Below are 19,346 nucleotides of genomic sequence, written 5' to 3' on the forward strand. Positions count from 1 at the left end.
TGGGCCAGGGGCTGCTGGGGGGGCGCTCAGGGAGTCTCTGTCCCACCCAGGAGCTGCCCCATCCTGCCCAGGCTGTCCTGTGCTCGGGGTCAGCTGTTGGGAGAAGCTCAGTTCTCATTTCAGCGCTGCAGCAAGGGAGGACCCAAAGCCTCTGAAAAGCAGCCCCTGGGAGTGATTTTATTTCGCCCTGTGAACTGTGGGGTGAACTCCCCTCCTCTGGGACGGAGTTTCCACCTCCTTCCCATCACTGGTGCACACGGGGGACAGTGCTGGCCACAGCACAAAGCTGCAGCTGCCCTTGGGGCTGGGCTCCAGCTGAGGTTTTGCTCACAGTGGCAGCAGTGAGTGGTGTGGAGCTGCTGTGGAACGCCCCAAACCTCCTCCCCAGGCACTGCAGCACCAGGGCTGGCTCTGCAGAGGGAGGTGCTGCCCTGGGCTCGCTGGGATGCTGCTGGAGGAGCCCAGGCTGAGCCTCTGGATGGGCACAGCCCGGGCTGGGCACTGCCCTGTGTGTGCCCTTCCCAATAAACGGGCACTCTGTGCTTTTCCTGAACCAGCTCCTGGCTGCTGCTCTGTCTCCTGCTGAAGCCCCTTAGGGAAGGTCCCGGCTCAGCTCTGAGGGGCTCCCAGGCTGTGGGGCAGCCCCAGAGCCTGGCACAGTGCCTGGCACGGCTGTGTGGGCTGTCCTGGCGATGCTCCTGGACCCTGGCGCTGGCAGGAGGTTCCTGCCAGGGAATATGGAGCAAACAGGGCAGTTAATGTTTAACACTTGTTCCGAGCTGTGTTAATCAGTTCTGGGCTTGGCTGCTGCCCAGCCTGCTCAGCCCCGCTGTGTGGGGACCCTCGATTCCACACCCCAGCTGCATGTGCAGCCCCTCCCCACCGTGCCAGGCTGGCATGGGGACACCAAGGAGCTGGGAGAGGTCAGTGCCACCCCTGGCACACGGCAGCAGGCACCACACACTCACCAAAGAGTCCCTGGGGGCACGGTGGGTATCCATCCCCTCGCTGCAGTGCATGGGTCTCTGCAGAACGGGCTGAGAGGGGATTGAGCAGCCCCAAGAACAGGCTGAGATGGGATTGAGCAGCCCCAAGAACAGGCTGAGGGGGGATTGAGCAGCCCCAAGAACAGGCTGAGAGGGGACTGAGCAGCCCCAAGAACAGGCTGAGAGGGGATTGAGCAGCCTCAAGAACAGGCTGAGATGGGCTTGGGCAGCCCCAAGTACAGGCTGAGAGGGGATTGATCAGCCTCAAGAACATGGTGAGATGGGATTGAGCAGCCCCAAGAACAGGCTGAGATGGGATTGAGCAGCCCCAAGAACAGGCTGAGATGGGATTGAGCAGCCCGAAGAACATGGTGAGAGGAGCTTGGGCAGCCCTCATGGCCGTGGATGTGCCCCTGGGAGCCAGCTCAGCCTGCTGCAGCACCCGGGAGAGGGGAGGGGAGCAGGGGGCAGCTCAGGCCATGGCTCAGTGTGGCCTGCAGTGGCCCCTGGGTGCCCTGGGCTGTGCCCAGAGCAGGAAGGTCGTGCCCAGCCCGCTCCCTGTGCCCACACGGGCGCTGCTGACGCAGTGAGCACGCTGCCACAGCCCAGCCTGGAGCTTGCAGCTGGCAGGGAACGTTCTGGAGCAAGCACGGGCTCTCCACGTGGCACGTTCAGCCCCCAGTGGTGCTGTGCTGGCCAGGGCTGCACCCAGAGCCTTGGGAATCACGGGCACAGCGTGTGCCAGAGCAGCTGGGCCTGCTGAGGCACAAACTGGGTTCCCCCAGTCCTTCCATGGGAAAGCCAGCACATTTTTAGTGCACATCCCTGCAGGGATGAGCAGGAGCCTGAGCAATGGTCAGAGCAGCCAGAATGCAGAGCCTGCAGTGCCCACACAGCTCCTGCTGCCCTGCCCTGCCCCAGCTCCTCACGGGGACTTTGGGGCTGGGGATTTACCCACAGGGCAGGGACCATGTGGACCCTGGCACCTCTGGCACTGCACAAACACACTGGGATACCGGGCTGAGCCACTCTGTCCTTTGGCTGCTCCCATCACGCTGCTGTCTCCCCACCATGGCCCCAGTTTTCCTGCAGTGACATTTTCCTAGAGGATTGGAGTGCTGGCCCCCATCCCCCAGCACCTTTTGCCCCATTTTCCGCTGTGAAATCTCCTGGGAAGGATTTCTTGCTGATGGTTTCAAAATATTGCTGGAACAGAAGCCAAGTCTGCTGCATTCCTTCACGCTGGCCAAAGCCTCTCTCAGCTGAAGACCCTGGAGTGAGCTGATGGGGGATTTGTTTTGCAAGAGTAATTCGGTTTCTGTGCAAACTCCTGTTTTGTTGGGGTGTTTTTGCAGGTCAGGAGCTCAGCCCAGGGTGTGGGACCACCTTCCTTGGGTGCAGCACGGCCAGGCTGGATGGGACACGCTGTGTCTGTGGCCTTTCTTTGCCAGCTTTCCTCACAGGCCATACCCCAAGGACAGAGGTTTGCTGGTGCTGTGCCTGTCAGACCCCACGGCTCCCATGCATGGGCAGAGGGGCAGGACGGGGCTGTAACTGCTGCTGTTTGTCAGCAGGACTCAGAACTGGACACAGCTCCCTCCCAGAGACAAACAACGCAGGGCAGGGGTTCAAGGATCCTGACATGAATTTTCTCAGGAGGGAGATAAGTGATGCATTTCACTGGCTGTTGATCATTAATGCCTTGCTGCCTGCTCAGCTGTGCTGGGTGCTGCTGCTGGGTGACAAAGATGCAGTGCCAGGGACAGCAGAGTGCAGCTGGGGTGCAGGGCATGGCCATGGGCACTGCAGGACGAGTTCTGTGCTGGGCTCTGCACCCACAGCTGGGGTCTGGTGGGGCAGGAGGGATTAACCAAGTGGAGAAGGGCAGTCCCTATTTGCAAAGGTCCTTCAGCTCCCCATTAGAGATCAGAAGAACACAACTGGCAGCCAGGAGCACCCCAGGCCTGGCTCTCTGGGATTGCAGGAACCTCCAGGAATGGCTTTGAAAGTTTCCCATTATGCAAAGTTAAATTAGCCTGGCAAATGAGGAGAGGGCAGGACAGTCTGCCCTCTGCTCCATGCACCCTCTGCATGCTCCTGGGCATCCTCACCATGCTCTGGTGGTGGTTCATGAGGGGATGGCAGAGAGACCAGAGCAGTTGTCAGCCCTGGCCATGGCAGCTCTGCAGGACTGTCACGCAGAGTGTGGGATCATGGAGCAAGGGCTGTGGGTCAGTCAGATCAAGGGCTGTGGGTCAGTCAGAGCTGCTGTGCTGTTGTGGGTCAGTCAGGGCTGCTGTGCTGCACAGCTGGAGGAGCCTGGGCTGCAGGATCCCCCTGAGTGAGGGGATGGTGCTGGGCTTGGAGCACTGCTCTCCACGTGCCCTCCAAACCTGTTTTCCCCTTTTACGTAAGCTGTTCCAAACATGTTTGTTACAACCCCCTGGGTGATGTACCTTTGGAAAGAGTGGTTTTGGGTCCAAAGATCAGCGCTGGGACAGTGACCTGCCTGCTGCAAACAGGACCCTGCAGAGTATAAAACCCCAGTGGCACAGTGGAGCAGGGGACAGCCGGAGGCACGCTGAGGGCAGCGGGGCAGGATGGAGGCCCACATGAACCTCCTGCATGATGTGGGCATCCAGACCACACACTGGCTGCAGCAGCGCTTCCAGGGCTCCCAGGACTGGTTCCTCTTCATCTCCTATGCTGCTGATCTCAGGAATGCTTTTTTTGTCCTCTTCCCCATCTGGTTCCACTTCAGTGAGGCCGTGGGCATCAGGCTCATCTGGGTGGCCGTCATTGGAGACTGGCTCAACCTCGTCTTCAAGTGGTGAGTGGCCCTGAGCCAGCACTCCCACCTGTGCTGGCACACCTGCACTGACGTGGGTGCTCTCAGCCCCAGCTGGGCAGTGACCATGGTCACTCCTCCCCAGGCCATGCAGGAACAGCTCTGCCCCTCTGCTCCGAGCAGGGATGGAGCCTCCTGCAAGCAGAGCCTCCCATCAGCCAGGGCTGGTGCTGAGTGGGGGGATCTCCACAGAGCCCCTCAGCACAGGAGGCAATGTTGGCTTGCTCCCAGGGTGTTCCTGCTCTCAGGGCCGGGGATGGGGACACGGGCAGGCAGTGCTGGCTGTCAGAACCAGGCAATCAGCTGGGTGCTGTGTCTGTCGGGATGCCCTGCACCACTTGTGGGTGCTCTGCTTCTTCCAGCTCCCAGAACAGATCTAAAGCTGCAGCTGTGCCCTGCACCTCCCCAGACCCCTTCTCTTTTCTTTTCAGGATCCTTTTTGGGGAGAGGCCATACTGGTGGGTCCTTGACACAGACTATTATGGCAACAGCTCTGCACCAGAGATCCAGCAGTTCCCTCTCACCTGCGAGACTGGCCCTGGTAGGGTTCCCTGAGCCATGGCAGGGGCTGGCAGCCAGGGGCAGGGGGTGCTTGAGCTGAACAGGCAAAGAGGGGGTGCTGGCCTGGTGCTGGCAGCCTGCAGGGAGCACCCAGCCCTGCCCAGCTCTGCAGAGAGGCTGCAGTGTGCTGGGGACACTGGCTGTGCCTGCAGGGGAAGGAGGCAGGGCAGCCCCTGCACGGAGCACACCTTGACCCCTGGTGAAGCTGTGGTGGCTCAGCACAAACCCCTGTGGGTGCTGAGCTCTGGCCCCTGCAGAGCCTGACCTGGCTCTCTCTCCTTGCCCAGGGAGCCCATCTGGCCATGCCATGGGTGCAGCAGGCGTGTACTACGTGATGGTGACAGCCCTCCTCTCTGCTGCTGGGGGAGAGAAGCAGTCAAGGACACTGGGATACTGGTAAGCTGAGTGCCAAAACCACCTGTGCCAGGCAGAGGTGGCTCCAGCACCGACAGGCACAGCCAAGCCCATCGAGGTGCAAGGCTGTGGGCTTGCAGCACGGGGACAGGCTCAGTGACAGCCAGGCATTGTCTGGAGTGCGTGATGGCAGTGCCACGGGCAGTGCAAGCTGGCCCTGGCACCCACATGGCCACCTGTCCCTCACAGGGTGCTGTGGACGGTGCTTTGGGTTGGCTTCTGGGCAGTTCAGGTCTGTGTCTGCATGTCCCGAGTCTTCATCGCCGCTCACTTCCCGCACCAGGTGATTGCAGGGGTGTTCTCAGGTGAGTGCACCAGAACCCTCCTTGGTTTTTAATTCCAATACCCCCTCCCTGTCCCTGTAGCACCTCTGTGCTGCACTGCAGCACCTGCAGCACTGACCAGAGCCCCCTCCCTGTCCCTGCAGCACACTGAGCTGCACTGCAGCACCTGCAGCACTGACCTGACCCCCCTCCCTGTCCCTGCAGCACACTGAGCTGCACTGCAGCACCTGCAGCACTGACCAGAGCCCCCCTCCCTGTCCCTCCAGCACCTGCAGCACTGACCAGTGCTCTCACTTTGCTCCTGGCAGGGATGGCTGTGGCCAAGACCTTCCAGCACGTCCACTGCATCTACCATGCCAGCTTCCATCGGTACCTGCTCATCACCATCTTCCTCTTCAGCTTCACCCTGGGTTTCTACCTGCTGCTGTGGACGTTCGGCGTGGACCTGCTCTGGACGCTGGAGAAGGCCCAGAAGTGGTGCAGCAACCCTGAGTGGGTGCACATTGACACCACTCCCTTTGCCAGCCTCCTCCGTAACCTGGGCATCCTCTTTGGGCTGGGGCTGGCCCTCAACTCCCCCCTGTACCAGGAGAGCTCCCGGTTAACGCAGGGCCAGCAGCCGCCCTTCTTCCGCCTGGGCTGCGCCGCTGCCTCCCTCCTCATCCTCCACGTCTTTGATGCCTTCAAGCCTCCCTCCCACGTGCAGCTGCTCTTCTACGCCCTGTCCTTCTGCAAGAGCGCGGCCGTGCCGCTGGCCACCGTGGGCCTCATCCCCTACTGCCTGGCCCAGCTGCTGCCCACACAGCACAAAAAGGCGGCCTAAGGCACGCCAGGGTGGCTCAGGGGCAGCTGCCAGGCCCTGGGGACACCTCAGCCACCGGGTTGCACTGGGAGCTGACAATGGAGGCTGGGCCGGCGGTGCTGCTGGGTGGCTCCCACAGCACGGACCCACAGTGCCAGTCCTGCTGGGCTGGGCTGGCTGGTGGCACAGAGAGAGAGCCCTGCGTGCCCACGACTGCCCTGCTGTCCCTCCTGCACCCACGGGTGGGGGAAACCTGCCCAGGAGCCAGCAGCAGCAGCAGTGAGAAGTCCTGCACTCCTTTGCAGCTCGTGGGGACAGCCCACCTTGTGCTGCAGGGCTGGGGACAGCACCACTGGCATCAGCGCTGTCACCTCAGCGTGCTGAAGAGGCAGCTCTGTGACAGGAAGGACAGACTGACATGGAGATCGAGTGCCAGTGTGGGTGAGGGACCCCCAGCCCTGGGAGGACGATTGGTGCTCACCCCTGTGGACAGTGTGGGGGGCACACAAGGACTGCATGGAGCTGGGCACACAGCACAGGGGGTGGCTGGGGCTGGGCACAGGAGGTGTTTTATTAAAGGTGAAGGTTGTTTAGCTGCAGAGTTTGAGTGTCCTGCTGGCCAGCACCATGGGATGGGGGATCAGCTCCTGGAGGCAGGGTTGTTGTGCCATGGCTGCAGATGGTACAGGAAGGACATTTCTCCTGGGGGCTGAAGACCCTCAACAGCTGCAAGATGTGTTCAAGCCACTGGGAAGGGCACTGCCCAGTGTCTTCACCTTTTGTCCTGGGATACAGCTGTACCCTGACAGCACAGTGGGGGCAATGAGCTGCTTTTTGTGCTGTTTGTCCAAGGTTTCTGGGTGCACTCTGTGCCAGGAACAGGGACAAACTTGTGTCACCTCACTGCTTACAGAAACGAGCTCAGCTTTGGGATCAACTGGCTCAGCTGGGGCTGTGCTGAGTCCCCAGGGTGCTGGGGACAGAACTGGGATTTATTTTGCCATGGTGTGGGGTTGGGGTCGTGCCCCTCTCACCTCAGTACCCCAGCCCAGTGCTCACTCAGGAAGTCCTGAGGGCTCAGCCTGCTGCCCTCCAAGCTGTGCAGGCTGTACAGCCCAGCTAAACCTTCTCAGGAAACATCCTCATCAGTCTGAGATAGTCCAAAATACACAGGGAGGTGCAGACACTTTCTTCCTGCCAGACTCTGTGCATGTGTAGGATCACTCCCAAAGCACAGCCCCTGCAGCTCTGACCCTACACCAGTTCCAGGCCTCAGTGGTGCTCCCTCTGTCCTGGTGCCATCCCAACAGCTCAGCCAAGGCTGTGGCCCTGCAGCAGTCACAGCAGCCATGGGTGGGAATCTGGTCTGCTGGGGCTGCTCCCATCCCCTTGTTCACGACAGATAAAATTCCTTAGGATGGAGGTTTCTTTTATTCTTGTTCTCTGTTTATTACCAACACCTGGGGTAAACTTGTCACACCATTTCTGGCAAGAAGGGGAAGGGTAAATTCTCAAATTACCTGTTGAGCCCTGTTGTGGCTCCACAGCGCCCTTTAGTTCCTCCAGAGGAGACTGCAGCAGCTCCAGGGCCTGCCTGGGCAGGAAGGGTGAGCTGAGGGAACAGCAGGGACAGCTCTGCCTGATCCTGAGGGAGTTTACAGCTGCATCAGCTCCAGAAACTATTGATGGTCAAAAAACGACCACTAACAACTGCACCCCACCAAGGGAAAGGTGTGGTATGTGGTGAGGAATGATCTCTTGTCTCTGGGGTACCTGCTCTCCCTTCCAGCTGCTCTCTGCCCTCACCCAGCCCAAGGAGTCTGGGGGGACCAGCTGCCTCTTGCTTGAGCATTTGTACCAAACAACTCCTCCTCAGCAACTGGCACAAAGCAAAACGCCCCAAAGTACTGCCAGCAGGAGGCCCCTTCTGGGTTTGGGAACCCTACAAAGTGGTTAATTAAGGACTACTTTAACCCCTGCACCATTTGTTCTGACAACTGAGGCCTTGCAGCAAAAGCTTGATGGCAGATCCCCTCCCCATTTCCGTGAGCAGCCCACGCAGAGCATGTGCACACCAGCTGTTGGGTTCAGGTCTTTATTCTCTGGTAGAGAAGCTAGTGGAGCCTGTGCAAACAAATACAAGACAAAGCTACTTTGAGAATTGTCTCTCATGCTCCAGGGTTTTGATTGCTGATGAATTCCTGGAGCAGAGCTTGCACTTCTCCTCGCCGGCTCATCTTGGCTGCCTTGCCCTGGAAGCGGCCGCGCTTCCCAGCTCCTTTCCCTCCCAGCAGCTCTGCCACCCTGCAGCAGCAGCAGCACAGGCTGGAGCCCAGGCTGCTCCAGCACACACAGATCCCTGCCTGGATCACACTGTGCAGCTGCTCATCATGTCTGCAGCATTAGAGTTCTTACTCGAGTTAAATAAATCACAAAACGTTACCTGGGACCTAAATTTTCAACTGCTTCAACAGGTCCAGCTAGAAGGAAGAGTCCTGCTTCTTTTTCATCTCCCACAGTCAGGAATAACAGGGTTTCCTGTGGACAGAGATGGGCTTTGCTCCAGAGAAATCAGTGCTTTCCACAGTGGCCACAGCACACAAACACCAAAGTGACAATTCAGAAATCTATGTGCATTACTGAGACTGACACTGCTTGGGGTAACCCAAATTAAAAGGACACAGCTGGCAGCTGAACTAGGTGATTGTGACTGAAACTTGCTGTTCTTCCTATTCTACTTTGTTGGGAATTTAGCTGCTAGAGACTGGAAAATTACAAAGCCATGGCTAATTCCAAGTCCTGCACCTGTGAGATTGCGTGTCCTTGGGCCTAGCTGTAGTAGGATAACAAATAGTGAAAGAGACATGAGAAAAGAGAGAGGTAACCCCTAAGGAATGAGGAAGAGTTCATGGTATAGTTTAACCAATAGATTGCTTGGCTTACAGAATATTCATAAGCTTATTATTTGCTGTATAAGTGTTTGATGCTTTCTTCAATAAACTGGACCTGTGATGAACCACCTGGTGTCTGGGTCTCCTTCCATGACACCACTTCTACCTAATTCTATCCTAACCTATTTCAGCCAGTGAGGCTCTGTACAGCTCTTGGGGCTCTTCTCCAGGGCTCTGAATTCTCACTGTTGAGGACTGCCCTGCAGACTGAGGCTGCTGGGGACAGGAAACCTCAGGTACTTGTCAAAGGAACCAGATCTGCAGATCATGACTGTGGCAGGAACAGCAGCCTGGCCATGTAAAACTGGGGTGGAAAACCAGTGGTGTCAGTTTAATCTTCATCAGTGACTCACCTCTGTCCCAATCTCATTAGCAATGATGTTCATAAATTCAGAATCACCCTCTTTCCTGTAAGGATGGATAAAAAAACGTTTCAGAAAAAAGCAAAACCCCCCTCTAGAGTACAAAATCGCAGTCAGAAACCAAGTGCATGATTAGAGATTTTGGCCTCTTTCTCTTGTCTATAGGTGTAAATCCTTGCTGGCCTCTCCTTTACGAATTATTCAAGTGTTATCTTCAAGAAATAGAACTCCCTGGTTTTACTTGAAAATATCAGGTGCAGAGGGAATTAGATGGACACAGCAATTTCTCAGCTACAGCACCAGAAGAATTCAGTGACTGAATTACAGATTCCTTTAATCACACAACTTTGCAGCAGGCCAAGGCAGTTTAATATTCTATTTCCTTTGTTTACATTCTCCCTTGAGAAAACAAGCTGCTCTCACGAGGTGTGAGAGATCCAAGAGCCATAAAACCTGTGGGATACTGCTGGCCCCTCTTCCCTGAGCTCCCCCATACCTGTGCAACACAAAGAGCTGCTTTGGAGCAGGTTTGCTCTTGAAGTCCCGGGCTATCAAAACAGCAATGTCTCTAAGCAAGTTCAGGTTATTCTGAAAGAAAAGGAAATTAACTGTCCTGCAGCTGGAGGAGTCAGTGTGAACACAGCTGTGTTCCCAGAGGTTTGAGCACTTTTCACAATATGCACAAAAATTGAAGCCAATGATTTGACTCCCAGTTACCACAACTAATGGCCTACAGGAAATAGTGACAACCCACTTTTCCCAGGCACTCTTGTACCTTCTGGAGCAGCTTCACAGAGCTCTGCAGTCTCTTCACAGCCTCTACATGCTCACCTGGGCCATTTCTGAAAGAAATGAGAGACTGCATCACTACTCTGAAGGACAGAGGAAGAATTTCCTAAAGGAGTACAACAGACAACATCACACACAGCCCCACAACGTGCACCCTGAGGCTTATGTGGTATCTCTCAGGAGGAGGAGTGAAGATGAAATAACAAAGGTGGAAAGGGGATTACTTGAGCAGAGAGGTTAGAGCCTTCTCAGTACTGTGACTTTGTTCAATTGACTTCAGCACTCTGTTTCCCACCAAGAAAACCAAGTTGGTTTTGTTCTTTTTCCCTTTTTCCACGCCAAGGAGTTTAATAACCTTCAAAAGAAAATCAACTTGGTCAGAACAGCATTTTGATAATTCACATAGGTGGTCAGCTCCTGCCAGATTGTGCTTTGTAATGAATTTTGACTCTCTGCTAGTGAAAATAAATGGATTTAAATCAGCTATAAGGTCAACATAAAAAAAAAAAAAGTACAGTGGAATTTATGCAATCTTCTAGCCATGGGATGTACTCTACAGGACATCTGGATGTATCTGCTGGGAAACCAACTCCAACCAATGACTGAGAAAGTACAAATACTTAAAGGCAGTCTAGGATTTTATCACCATTTCCCTGCACAGATTTCTCATCCACGATGAACACTCAAAAATATCAGAGCTTCAAGCAGAGAGAACATGGCCAACACCCCTGGCAGTGCAAAAACATCACAGGGCTGAGCTCTGCAACAAGGAAACAAAAGCTCCTGTGGCACCCAGCCCATGTGTGACCCTCCTGGGGCTCCCTCACCCTGGGGCTCTGCCACCCCTTTCCCCACCAGCACAGCCCGGAGCAGCCTGTGGATCCCAGGGACTCTGGCTGTACTTCATGTGCAGCCTGGCTCCCAGGGGCAGCCCAGCTGCAGGAGCCCACCTGGAGGTCACTCAGGTTGGAGACGTGAGTCCCACAGCACAGGTTGGAGTCGATGCCTTCGATGTCCACCACCCGCACCGGCCCCGCGTGGTCATCGGGCAGCCCCCGGCTCCTCACCTGCCAGAGGAGCAGGGTGACAGAGCAGGTGACATCTGTGCTCAGCTATTCCACGAACACCGTCAGCTCTCCCCCACCACTCACTGTTTCAACTTCAGGGTCATCTGCAGCCAGTTCCCTCACTGTTACAGGGACCCTGTCCCGGATTTTCTCGTTCACGCTGTCCTCCAGGGCCTGGAGCTGCTCTGCTGTCACCACGGGGGTGTCCAGCTCAATGACACTGCGCTGGCGGCCCAGCTCCCTGCACCAAGGAAGGACATCTGCTGAGAGCAGCTGGGAGGTGCCTTTGTGCAGCACCAGCATCCATCCCACTGCTGGCAGCGTGGACTGAAACAAAACAGACTTCCCTCCTCTCCCTGTTATGTTCAAAGCACCAGGTGGAAACCAAACACTTAAGGAGGACAAGACAGAGAAAACACTTTGTACATCTTCTCTCCAGGTCAGTCATCTCTCCTACAACATTTGAGCTCAAATGAAACATCCAAATTGCTTTTGGTGTTTCAGTGCTCAGGCTCTACGCAGGGTACCATGGTGGCATGTGCCAAATGAGTCAAAAGGAACCTTTATCCTGCTCACCATGACGTAGTCTTGAATCCAAACATCTGTTCTGCAACGGCACTGATGAGATGTTGTCCTGGAAGAGATGTGCAAGCACTAGCTCTGAGTGCCACTGGCATTTTCGGTCAGGCCGTGTCTTTCCTGCTGACATTCTCCACGACAGCCTGGGTGCTGAGGGGCTCCTGCCAAAGCTCAGGAGCAGCAAGGAGAAGCTCTGGCCTCATGAGCCTCTGCTCCTAGCACTGCAGCACACGCTGTGCAAAGCAGGCTGAACTTTCTCTTCCAAACCTGTTTTTGGTGCGTTTACAAGCAAAGGGGAGCTCACAGAGGGTGCTGCTGCCCTCAGCAGTCCCGGGAACAAGCTGTGCACACAGAGCCGGCGGATTTCTCCCTACCCTGACCGGGATGGGGACACGGTGGGCGCCCCCCCGCCCCACCGGCACGGCCCGCGGGGTGTTCCGTGCGCTCCCCGGTACCGGCACCGGCACGGACCTGAATGCTGCTGCATGTGGTCGAAGCGGCGCTCCCAGTCCAGCGACAGCAGCACTTCAGCGCCCGGTTCCAGCGCGGCCGGCACGAAATGCACGGCCTCGGTGCCCCGCCGTGTCACCCGCAGCACCGGCACGTCCCCGATGAGGCCGCGATCGTCCGGCTGCGGACACGGGACATCAGCGCCGCCGCTCCCGGCCCGGTGCCCGCCCCGCCCGGCCCGGCCCGGCCCGTACCTGCCCGCCGCCCTCGGGGAAGAGGATGGTGTCCTCCAGCACCACCTGGAAGCCGCTCACCGGCTCCCCGCCGCCCTCGGGCCGCAGCTCGGCCGCCCGGCACGACACCACCCTGGTGGTGAACTGAGACAGAGACGGCGGCGCCGTGAGGGCCCGCCCGGGCCTGCCCCGCGCCTTGACCCCGGTCCCGGCCCGACGCTACCTGCCGGGCCCAGCTGTCCCGCTGGCACCGGAACACCATGGCGACCGCTCGGCACGAGCGAGCCGGGACCAGCGGAGAGACACGGACACGGACAGGGACAGGAAGGGGGCGGGGGCTGCACGGGGACGCGCGGGCGCGCTCCCGCCGGCGGCGCGCGCTCCCGCCGGGGCCGGTGCGGGTGAGCGGCTCCCGGGGCCCGGCGCGGCACACGGCACACAGCGCACGGCTGCGGCAGTTCACGTTTATTGCCCCGTGCCCCGCCAGCTTAGCCGGCTACGGGAGACCGGACCGCGGGTCGGGAGCCATGCCCGCGGCGATGCACGAGCTGAGGCGGCTCCGCTTCCTCGGAGAGCCCTGCCCGCGCTGCTCCCCGGTGGTGCTGCCGGTGCACCGGCTGAATCCCGCGGCGTCCCCGGGGGCCTGGGCGTCAGTCATCCTGCGGGAGGGAGGAGCGAGATGCCAGGGACTGGGCCGAGACCGGGCCAGCCCCGGTGGCAGCGGGGGGCACCAGCCGGTTGTCCCGGGACGGGCTGCCCGAGGTGAGCAGCGGGAGGTGCTGCCGGTGCCCCGGAGCCGGCAGAAGGCTGAGGCTGGGTTGTGCTCGGCAGGTAGTACTTACATCCAGGTCATCCATGGCTGGAGGGGGAGCTTTTTCTGTCACCTTCTCCAGCATCTGGATGGGAAACAAACATCTGGATCCTCAAATTCCCGGCGTTCCCCCATCCCACACACCCAAACGATGTGCCCCGGGATCCTGAGGCCGGTGGCCCAGCTCACCTCTGCGTACTGTTCCACCATGGCTCTCTCCACCTCCTCGTCCCCTTCCCAATCTCGCCAGTTGTCGAAGTCCACGGAGAGCCAGGCTGGCTGTGGGCACAGAGAGCAGCCCCTGAGTGGGGGAGCAGCACTGCAGGGACCTGCAGCCCAGGGGCAGCTCCTACACAGGTGAAGGGCAAGGGCAGGAAGCAGGAGTGTCCCTTTGCCTGCAGGCACTGGTCCTGATCCTGAGTGTGTCAAGGAAAAGGGTGCCACGTCCTTCCTGGAGGGCAGGAGTCTGTGGGCTAGTGGTGATTATCAGGTAGGGCTTTTTGGGAGCTCTGTCTTGGGATCCCCTGTGGAAGCCTCTGTGTGTGTCCTGGGGGCAGGCTGGTTCCTAGGAGCCATGAGGTGCTGAGTGGGGATAGCACATGCACTGAGGCACCAGGCACGACACGCACTTTGATGTTCTCCTTGGTGATGCGTGGCCAGGCCACTTTCTCCTTCCACTTCCTCATAAAGCACGTGATGGAGCGGTCAGAGCGCTTCTCCCGTGAGTCCTGCCAAGAGATTGGGGTGCCTCAGGGTCTGCCAGGCTCCTCTCTGCTCAGACCTGTGCGGGCTGAGGGGTCACAGAACCACAGACAGGTTGTTTCTGGCTCAAGGCAGCAGTGTGAGTACCAGCCCCAGGGCTGGGGCTCTCATGATGAGCAGCATTCAGTGTTAGGCAGTGTTGCTCAAGATTGCACAGATTGGCTCTGACTCTGAGCCTGACAGAGGCTGACAGAGAAGAGTTTGTTGGCGGGAAACCTCACCTTGGAGTTGACTCTGGCGTACAGGTTGATCTCGTTGTAGAACTCCACACCGTCTGCATTTTTGCAGCTGCCAAAACGTTACAACAACAGGGCTTAGGAGAGAGCTGAGTCCCTGCGTGGTCTCCTCTCACAGAGTCCCCCCGCTCCCCTGAACCACCCCCAGAGCAGAGCAGGGCCGTGTCGGTGGGCAGGGCAGCGGCAGCTCACCTGAACTCCAGCCGGTGGTCCTCGATGAGCACCTTCACGTCCGTGCTGTCCTCCACACAGAACTCCAGGTACACGTACCGGGGCCGGTCGTACCACAGCGTCTTTGCGGGTTGCCTTGGGGAAGAGCAGAGCGGCGGCTATCACCATCACCAGCGGGCATTTCCCGGTGCCTAACAGAGCTCGGCAGGGGCCAGGGGCGAGGAAAGGGCCCCGGACACCGGCTCTGCTTGTGCCGAGCCCCGGGACGGGCAGAGGAAGCCGGGCGGTGGGAGCGGACACCGGCCCCGTGACTCTCCCCGCTGCCCCTGGCCGGCGGGGCCCGGCCGGCTGTGTCCGCTCCCCTCTGCCTGGCCCGGCGCTGCCCGCTGCTCCAGATCGGAGGCTCCTGCCGGGCGCTGCCTCTACCGGCTACCGGGCGCTTTACACGGCTTCTGTGCGCCGCCTGTCCCGTCCGGCCATGCTCACCTCGCCATGGCGGTGCCGACCCCGCCCCGCGCTATTTCGGGCCGGGGGCGCGGCTGCCGGACCGGCCAGGCCGGGACGGGCCAGGCCCGGGGCCGCCCCCCGCTCCCCCCGGTGCGCGCCCCCGGGGCCGCCGCCGCGCTGGGCCGGACCGCGAGGGGGCGCGCTGGCCCCGCCCGCTCCCGCCCCTCAGCGCCAAGATGGCGGCGGCGTCACGGCGCCGGTAGCGGCGGCTATGGCGGGAGAGAGCGGCTCGCTGGGCCCCGGCGAGCGCTGGGCGCCGGTGGGCGCCGTGTCGGCGGAGGAGGACGAGGACGAGGAGGACGAAGAAGCGGCGGCTACCGGGGGAGATTCGGCGGAGTCGGTGCCGCAGCTGCGGGCCGAGCGGCGGCGGCTGCACGGGGCGCTGCTGGCGCTCGCCTCGCACTTCGCTCAGGTGCAGTTCCGCCTGCGGCAGGTGGCCCGGGCCGGCCCGGCCGAGCAGCAGCGCCTGCTCCGCGACCTCGAGGACTTCGCCTTCCGCGGCTGCCCCGCGCCGCTGCCCCACGGGCTCGGCGCCGCTCCGGTGAGTGGAGCCTTTGCCGGGCATGGCCCCGCGGTCGGTGTGTGGGTTTAACCCCGCCTGAAGCGCATGAGGGTGGCTGCGCTGCCCGCGGTGCTCGGGTTTGCACGGGGCTCGCAGGCTCCCGGGGACTCGCAGGCAGCTCGCAGGGATGTGCCTCGGAGCCCTGAGCGGTGTGTCACCGCTCCACGCCCTGGTACAGCACGGCTGACTCACAGCATCTGTGATATGAACGTGTTATTTGGCCTCCTTCTTCCTGGATCCTGGCCTTGTGGGACACGACGTGGGTGCAAGCGGTCTGGAGAGGTGCTTCCCCTCCTTTATTAAATGAGATGATGTATCTGGTACCTCTGCTTGGTGCTCGCATTTCTCTCTCAGGCCAATTTGCAGAGCTGACTAGTGAAGTACATGAGCTGCAGGAGATACTGCTCACATCATAATCCTATTCTCTGTGCCTTGGGTATGACAGTAAGCTTTCAATTTTATTTACTGTTAACTTTTTTTCCAGGGTGAGCGAGAGAAGCAGGAGCAAATTGAGGTCCAGAAGGAGAAGCAGAGAGAGCTGATCCTGCAGCTCAAGACACAGCTGGATGACCTTGAGACCTTTGCTTACCAAGAGGGCAGCTATGATTCCCTGCCACAGTCTGTGGTTATGGAAAGACAACGGGTAAGGCTCCCAAATCCTCCTGCTGTATTTCCTAGCCTGAGCGTCTTACATACTGTAGGCACTCATCAGTCTGTATTTCTCACCAGCAGCTGTAGAATGTCAGGAGTTTGTCTACACGTGTGAACCTGTCATGTGTCTTTTGCAGTTATTTCTGTGCAGTAAAGGTGTCCTGTTTCTGAGGGAACCTCTGGGAAAGGAGTTATATTTTCCTGAAGAATTTGAAGTTGTTTTAAAACCAGTGCTGCCCCTCCTTGTTCTGTGCAATCCCTCCAAAGTGCAAGTTTGCTCCAGCCCGGCACTCTGTGCCTCTATGTTAAACATGAATCATTACCCTGCAGAGCTGGATCAACTTCTCCCCTCTCGCTGATGTAAAAATTTATTTGATATAAAAAATTATTTGAGAAAGCTCCCAGGCAGCAGTGCCACATGGTGAAATCCCACTGCTCACTTGTGTTTTGCAGATGATTATAAATGAGTTGATAAAGAAGCTGGACATGGACTTGAGTGAAGATTTTGCAAAGCTCTCTCCAGAGGAGCTGCGGCAGAGGGTGGATGCTGCCATAGCACAGATTGTGAATCCAGCCAGGGTGAAGGAGCAGCTGGTGGAGCAGCTGAAAACCCAGATAAGGGACCTGGAAATGTTCATCAACTTCATTCAGGGTCAGTGATGAGTTTTTGAATGAGCAGACTGAATTTCTTTGTAATTGCCTGACGTAGTCATGAGGAGGAAAGTCACAGATGTCAGGAGATGCAGGAGCAGCTTCTGGGTCACAGGAGAGTACAAATCTCTCTAAACTGACAGTGAGGAAAAGTATTGATAGAGTGACAAAAGAGATTTAGAGGGGTCTGAGGAATGTTGACCTTAAGACTTGGGATATGCAGCTGAAATTAACAAATGTGAAATAATGATGTGAAATCCTTTTTGTAGATGAAGTTGGAAGCTCTGGCAAGGCAGAAGATGCCCACTGTGACTGTGGAGGCTCCTACAAACCCAGCACCCGGCCTCCTGGGAACAGAGGTGGGCACTGCTGGGCTCAGCACTGTCAGCAAAGCTCCAGCTCCTCCCTGGAGCTTTGATGAGCACAAAGCAGTCACTCTCTGCTTTTTCCTGGCAGCTGGTTTCTGTGCTTTGGCACTCCCTCTGCTGAAGGCCTGTGTCCTTTTCCTTTACCCTCCTTCTGTGGGATCCTCAGAGTAGTCACAGAGCCTGAGCATGTTGCATGGAGGGTGGGCTCAGTCCTCAGTGGGGTCAGGAAGAGACTGCTCATACTTGGTGCAAAACACACCGTAATTTGTGGTCTTCAGGCTCTGAGCAGTGTGAGCAGGTACAGGGAGCTGTGAGGGATCCAGCATTCTTTGGAGTTTGAGACCTCCCTACTTATCCCTTAAACCTGCTGGAAGTACAATAATGTAGCATGAGGCATCTGCAGCTACTCAGAATGCTCACCTGGAGGGATTTTCAGATATTTGCACTCCCTTTGTGTGTATGATCATGCAGAGTTGTTGACTCCCTAGTGAGATTATGTTTTTCTCTTTTCTACCCTGGTCAGTGAACCCAGAAGATGCCAGAAGGATGCAAGAGACGGGCCTGCAGCTCATGCGCCGCGTGCTGGCCGTGCTGCAGATCTTTGCTGTCAGCCAGTTTGGCTGTGCCACGGGGCAGATCCCTCGCACCCTCTGGCAGAAGGACCGGGACAAGCACGACTTCTCCCCCTTAATAGAGAAACTGGAGCTGTCGGTGGAGCGGGTGAGGCAGCTAGCCCTGAAACACCAGCAGGCAGAGCACGTCATCTGCTCCTCCGAGCTGCAGGACGTTCCCCTGGGCGGCAGAGACGAGCTGACCCTGGCTGTGCGCAGGGAGCTCACCCTGGCCCTGCGGGACCTGCTGGCCCACGGGCTCTACGCCTCCTCCCCAGGCATGAGCCTGGTGCTGGCCCCCATCGCCTGCTTGATCCCCGCCTTCACCCCCTCCCCGCAGACCATGCACCCCTGGGAACTCTTTGTCAAGTACTACAAGGCCAAGAACGGACGAGCCTTCGCGGAATCCCCGGCTCGCAAGCTGTCCCTGTCCTTTGCCCTGCCCGTGACGGGGGCAGTGGTGGCCACCCCCAAGCAGAGCCTGCTGGCAGCCATCCACACGGTGCTCACGGAGCACGGCCCCTTCAAGCGCAGCGCGGACTCGGAGCTGAAGGCGCTGGTGTGCATGGCGCTCAACGAGCAGCGCCTGGTCTCGTGGCTCAACCTCATCTGCAAGTCTGGGGCTCTGGTTGAGTCTCACTACCAGCCCTGGAGCTACATGGCCAGCACCGGCTTCGAAAGCGCCCTCACCCTCCTCAGCCGCCTGAGCAGCCTGAAGTTCAACCTCCCGGTTGACCTGGCTGTTCGGCAGCTGAAAAATATCAAAGATGCGTTTTGATGTGTTTTTATTGCCCTTCATCCGTTTTTCCACTAGTAGGCAGCTGTTGGGCTCAAGAAGCCTGGCTTTTGTAAGACCGAGTTGGTCTCTTCGGTGTTTGCTTTTAGGGAAATCTTAGGGTCTCGTGTTGTTGGCAGTGTGTTGTCTGCTGGAGGCCGCAGTTGGGCAGCAGCGCCTCACCCTGCCCACTCCCTGCTGCTCTGGGGCCAAACTGCTCTGCCCAGTGGCCAGGGACAATTCAGGGGTGGGGGACAGAGGCCTGGCCACGGGGACTGCCCGTGGGATGTGCAGTGAGCTCCTTTGTGGTTGTTTCTTGCAGTCTCTGCTCTACACCTTGCACACAGGATCTCTCATGGAGGAGGGAGCTGGCAGGGTTTGAGGCACCTTGGGGGCTGCCTGACCTCCCCCGGTAGGAGGAGATGAGTGCCGGGCCAGAGGTGCCCGCGGGCTCCTCCAGCGGCTCTGCGCTCTGTGTCCCTCGGGCTGCCGGGGCGCTTTGTCCAACGGACCCAGCTCCTTGTTCCGGGCTTTTGTGGGGCATCAGCGCCGCCCGCTGTCCCGCGGGGTAAATTAAACACGGCTGTACTACCTGTGGGCCGAGCTCAACCCTGTCCCGTGTGCTCTGTGCGTTACCGGGGCTGGGAGGGGGCGGGCGAGGCGAACACCGGCGCCGCCGTGCCCGGGGAGGGGGCGGCTGAGGCGGACACTGACACCGCCGGGGTGGGGATGGCTGTGGCGGACACGGCATCGCTGGGGCGGGGGTACGAGGGAAGCGGACACGGCACCGCCGTGCCGGGGGTTACTGAGGCGGACACGGCATCGCTGTGCGCGGGGGTACGGGGGAAGCGGACGCGGCACCGCCGTGCCGGGGGTTACCGAGGCGGACACGGCCCCGCCGCTCGGTGCCGGCAG

The 19,346-nt window shown here is 58.7% G+C and overlaps 3 protein-coding genes across 5 annotated transcripts; 2 read left to right on the forward strand and 1 right to left on the reverse strand.

Moving 5' to 3' along the window:
* Positions 1 to 3,548: 3,548 nt before the first annotated feature.
* Positions 3,549 to 5,916, forward strand: G6PC1 (glucose-6-phosphatase catalytic subunit 1). Its single transcript, XM_058041931.1, has 5 exons — positions 3,549 to 3,816; positions 4,266 to 4,375; positions 4,683 to 4,791; positions 4,999 to 5,114; positions 5,402 to 5,916. The coding sequence occupies exons 1-5, from the start codon at positions 3,587 to 3,589 to the stop codon at positions 5,914 to 5,916; spliced, it is 1,080 nt and encodes a 359-aa protein (XP_057897914.1). The 5' UTR covers positions 3,549 to 3,586.
* A 2,060-nt stretch (positions 5,917 to 7,976) lies between these two features.
* Positions 7,977 to 14,885, reverse strand: LOC131094333 (putative protein PTGES3L). Of its 3 annotated transcripts, XM_058041934.1 has the most exons (17): positions 14,793 to 14,885; positions 14,328 to 14,441; positions 14,121 to 14,187; positions 13,767 to 13,865; positions 13,327 to 13,416; positions 13,169 to 13,222; positions 12,348 to 12,470; positions 12,115 to 12,274; positions 11,641 to 11,698; positions 11,149 to 11,305; positions 10,948 to 11,064; positions 10,222 to 10,352; positions 9,984 to 10,050; positions 9,705 to 9,796; positions 9,200 to 9,254; positions 8,339 to 8,433; positions 7,977 to 8,199 (listed from the first exon to the last, which is right to left on the reverse strand). In XM_058041934.1, the coding sequence occupies exons 1-17, from the start codon at positions 14,798 to 14,800 to the stop codon at positions 8,064 to 8,066; spliced, it is 1,623 nt and encodes a 540-aa protein (XP_057897917.1). In that variant the 5' UTR covers positions 14,801 to 14,885; the 3' UTR covers positions 7,977 to 8,063. The 3 variants fall into 3 exon arrangements, with proteins under 3 accessions (XP_057897917.1, XP_057897915.1, XP_057897916.1); XM_058041932.1 differs by lacking the exons at positions 13,169 to 13,222; positions 13,327 to 13,416; positions 13,767 to 13,865; ... (1 more) ...; positions 14,328 to 14,441; positions 14,793 to 14,885 and adding an exon at positions 12,550 to 12,653; XM_058041933.1 differs by lacking the exons at positions 7,977 to 8,199; positions 8,339 to 8,433; positions 9,200 to 9,254; ... (6 more) ...; positions 12,115 to 12,274; positions 12,348 to 12,470 and adding an exon at positions 12,777 to 12,985.
* Positions 14,886 to 15,009: 124 nt separating this feature from the next.
* Positions 15,010 to 19,040, forward strand: RUNDC1 (RUN domain containing 1). Its single transcript, XM_058041935.1, has 5 exons — positions 15,010 to 15,354; positions 15,860 to 16,018; positions 16,480 to 16,678; positions 16,947 to 17,036; positions 17,569 to 19,040. Exons 1-5 carry the CDS (start codon positions 15,025 to 15,027, stop codon positions 18,432 to 18,434), a joined length of 1,644 nt encoding a protein of 547 aa, XP_057897918.1. The 5' UTR covers positions 15,010 to 15,024; the 3' UTR covers positions 18,435 to 19,040.
* Positions 19,041 to 19,346: the final 306 nt, after the last annotated feature.

This window comes from Melospiza georgiana, chromosome 28 (genome assembly GCF_028018845.1).
Source record: "Melospiza georgiana isolate bMelGeo1 chromosome 28, bMelGeo1.pri, whole genome shotgun sequence".
Classification (NCBI taxonomy): domain Eukaryota; kingdom Metazoa; phylum Chordata; class Aves; order Passeriformes; family Passerellidae; genus Melospiza; species Melospiza georgiana.

Bases quoted from the DNA above. Each gene is read 5' to 3' on its own strand.
- LOC131094333 (XM_058041934.1), bottom strand. The intron at 11,699-12,114 runs GTCCGTGCCGGT...CATCTCTTCCAG, and splicing joins CCACATGCAGCAGCATTCAG to GACAACATCTCATCAGTGCC. The intron at 10,051-10,221 runs GTAATCCCCTTT...CATTTCTTTCAG, and splicing joins GCTCTAACCTCTCTGCTCAA to AAATGGCCCAGGTGAGCATG.
- RUNDC1 (XM_058041935.1), top strand. From the start codon at position 15,025: ATGGCGGGAGAGAGCGGCTCGCTGGGCCCCGGCGAGCGCTGGGCGCCG. The intron at 16,019-16,479 runs GTAAGGCTCCCA...TGTGTTTTGCAG, and splicing joins TGGTTATGGAAAGACAACGG to ATGATTATAAATGAGTTGAT. The intron at 17,037-17,568 runs GTGGGCACTGCT...TACCCTGGTCAG, and splicing joins CCGGCCTCCTGGGAACAGAG to TGAACCCAGAAGATGCCAGA.
- G6PC1 (XM_058041931.1), top strand. From the start codon at position 3,587: ATGGAGGCCCACATGAACCTCCTGCATGATGTGGGCATCCAGACCACA. The intron at 4,792-4,998 runs GTAAGCTGAGTG...TGTCCCTCACAG, and splicing joins TCAAGGACACTGGGATACTG to GGTGCTGTGGACGGTGCTTT. The intron at 5,115-5,401 runs GTGAGTGCACCA...TGCTCCTGGCAG, and splicing joins GATTGCAGGGGTGTTCTCAG to GGATGGCTGTGGCCAAGACC.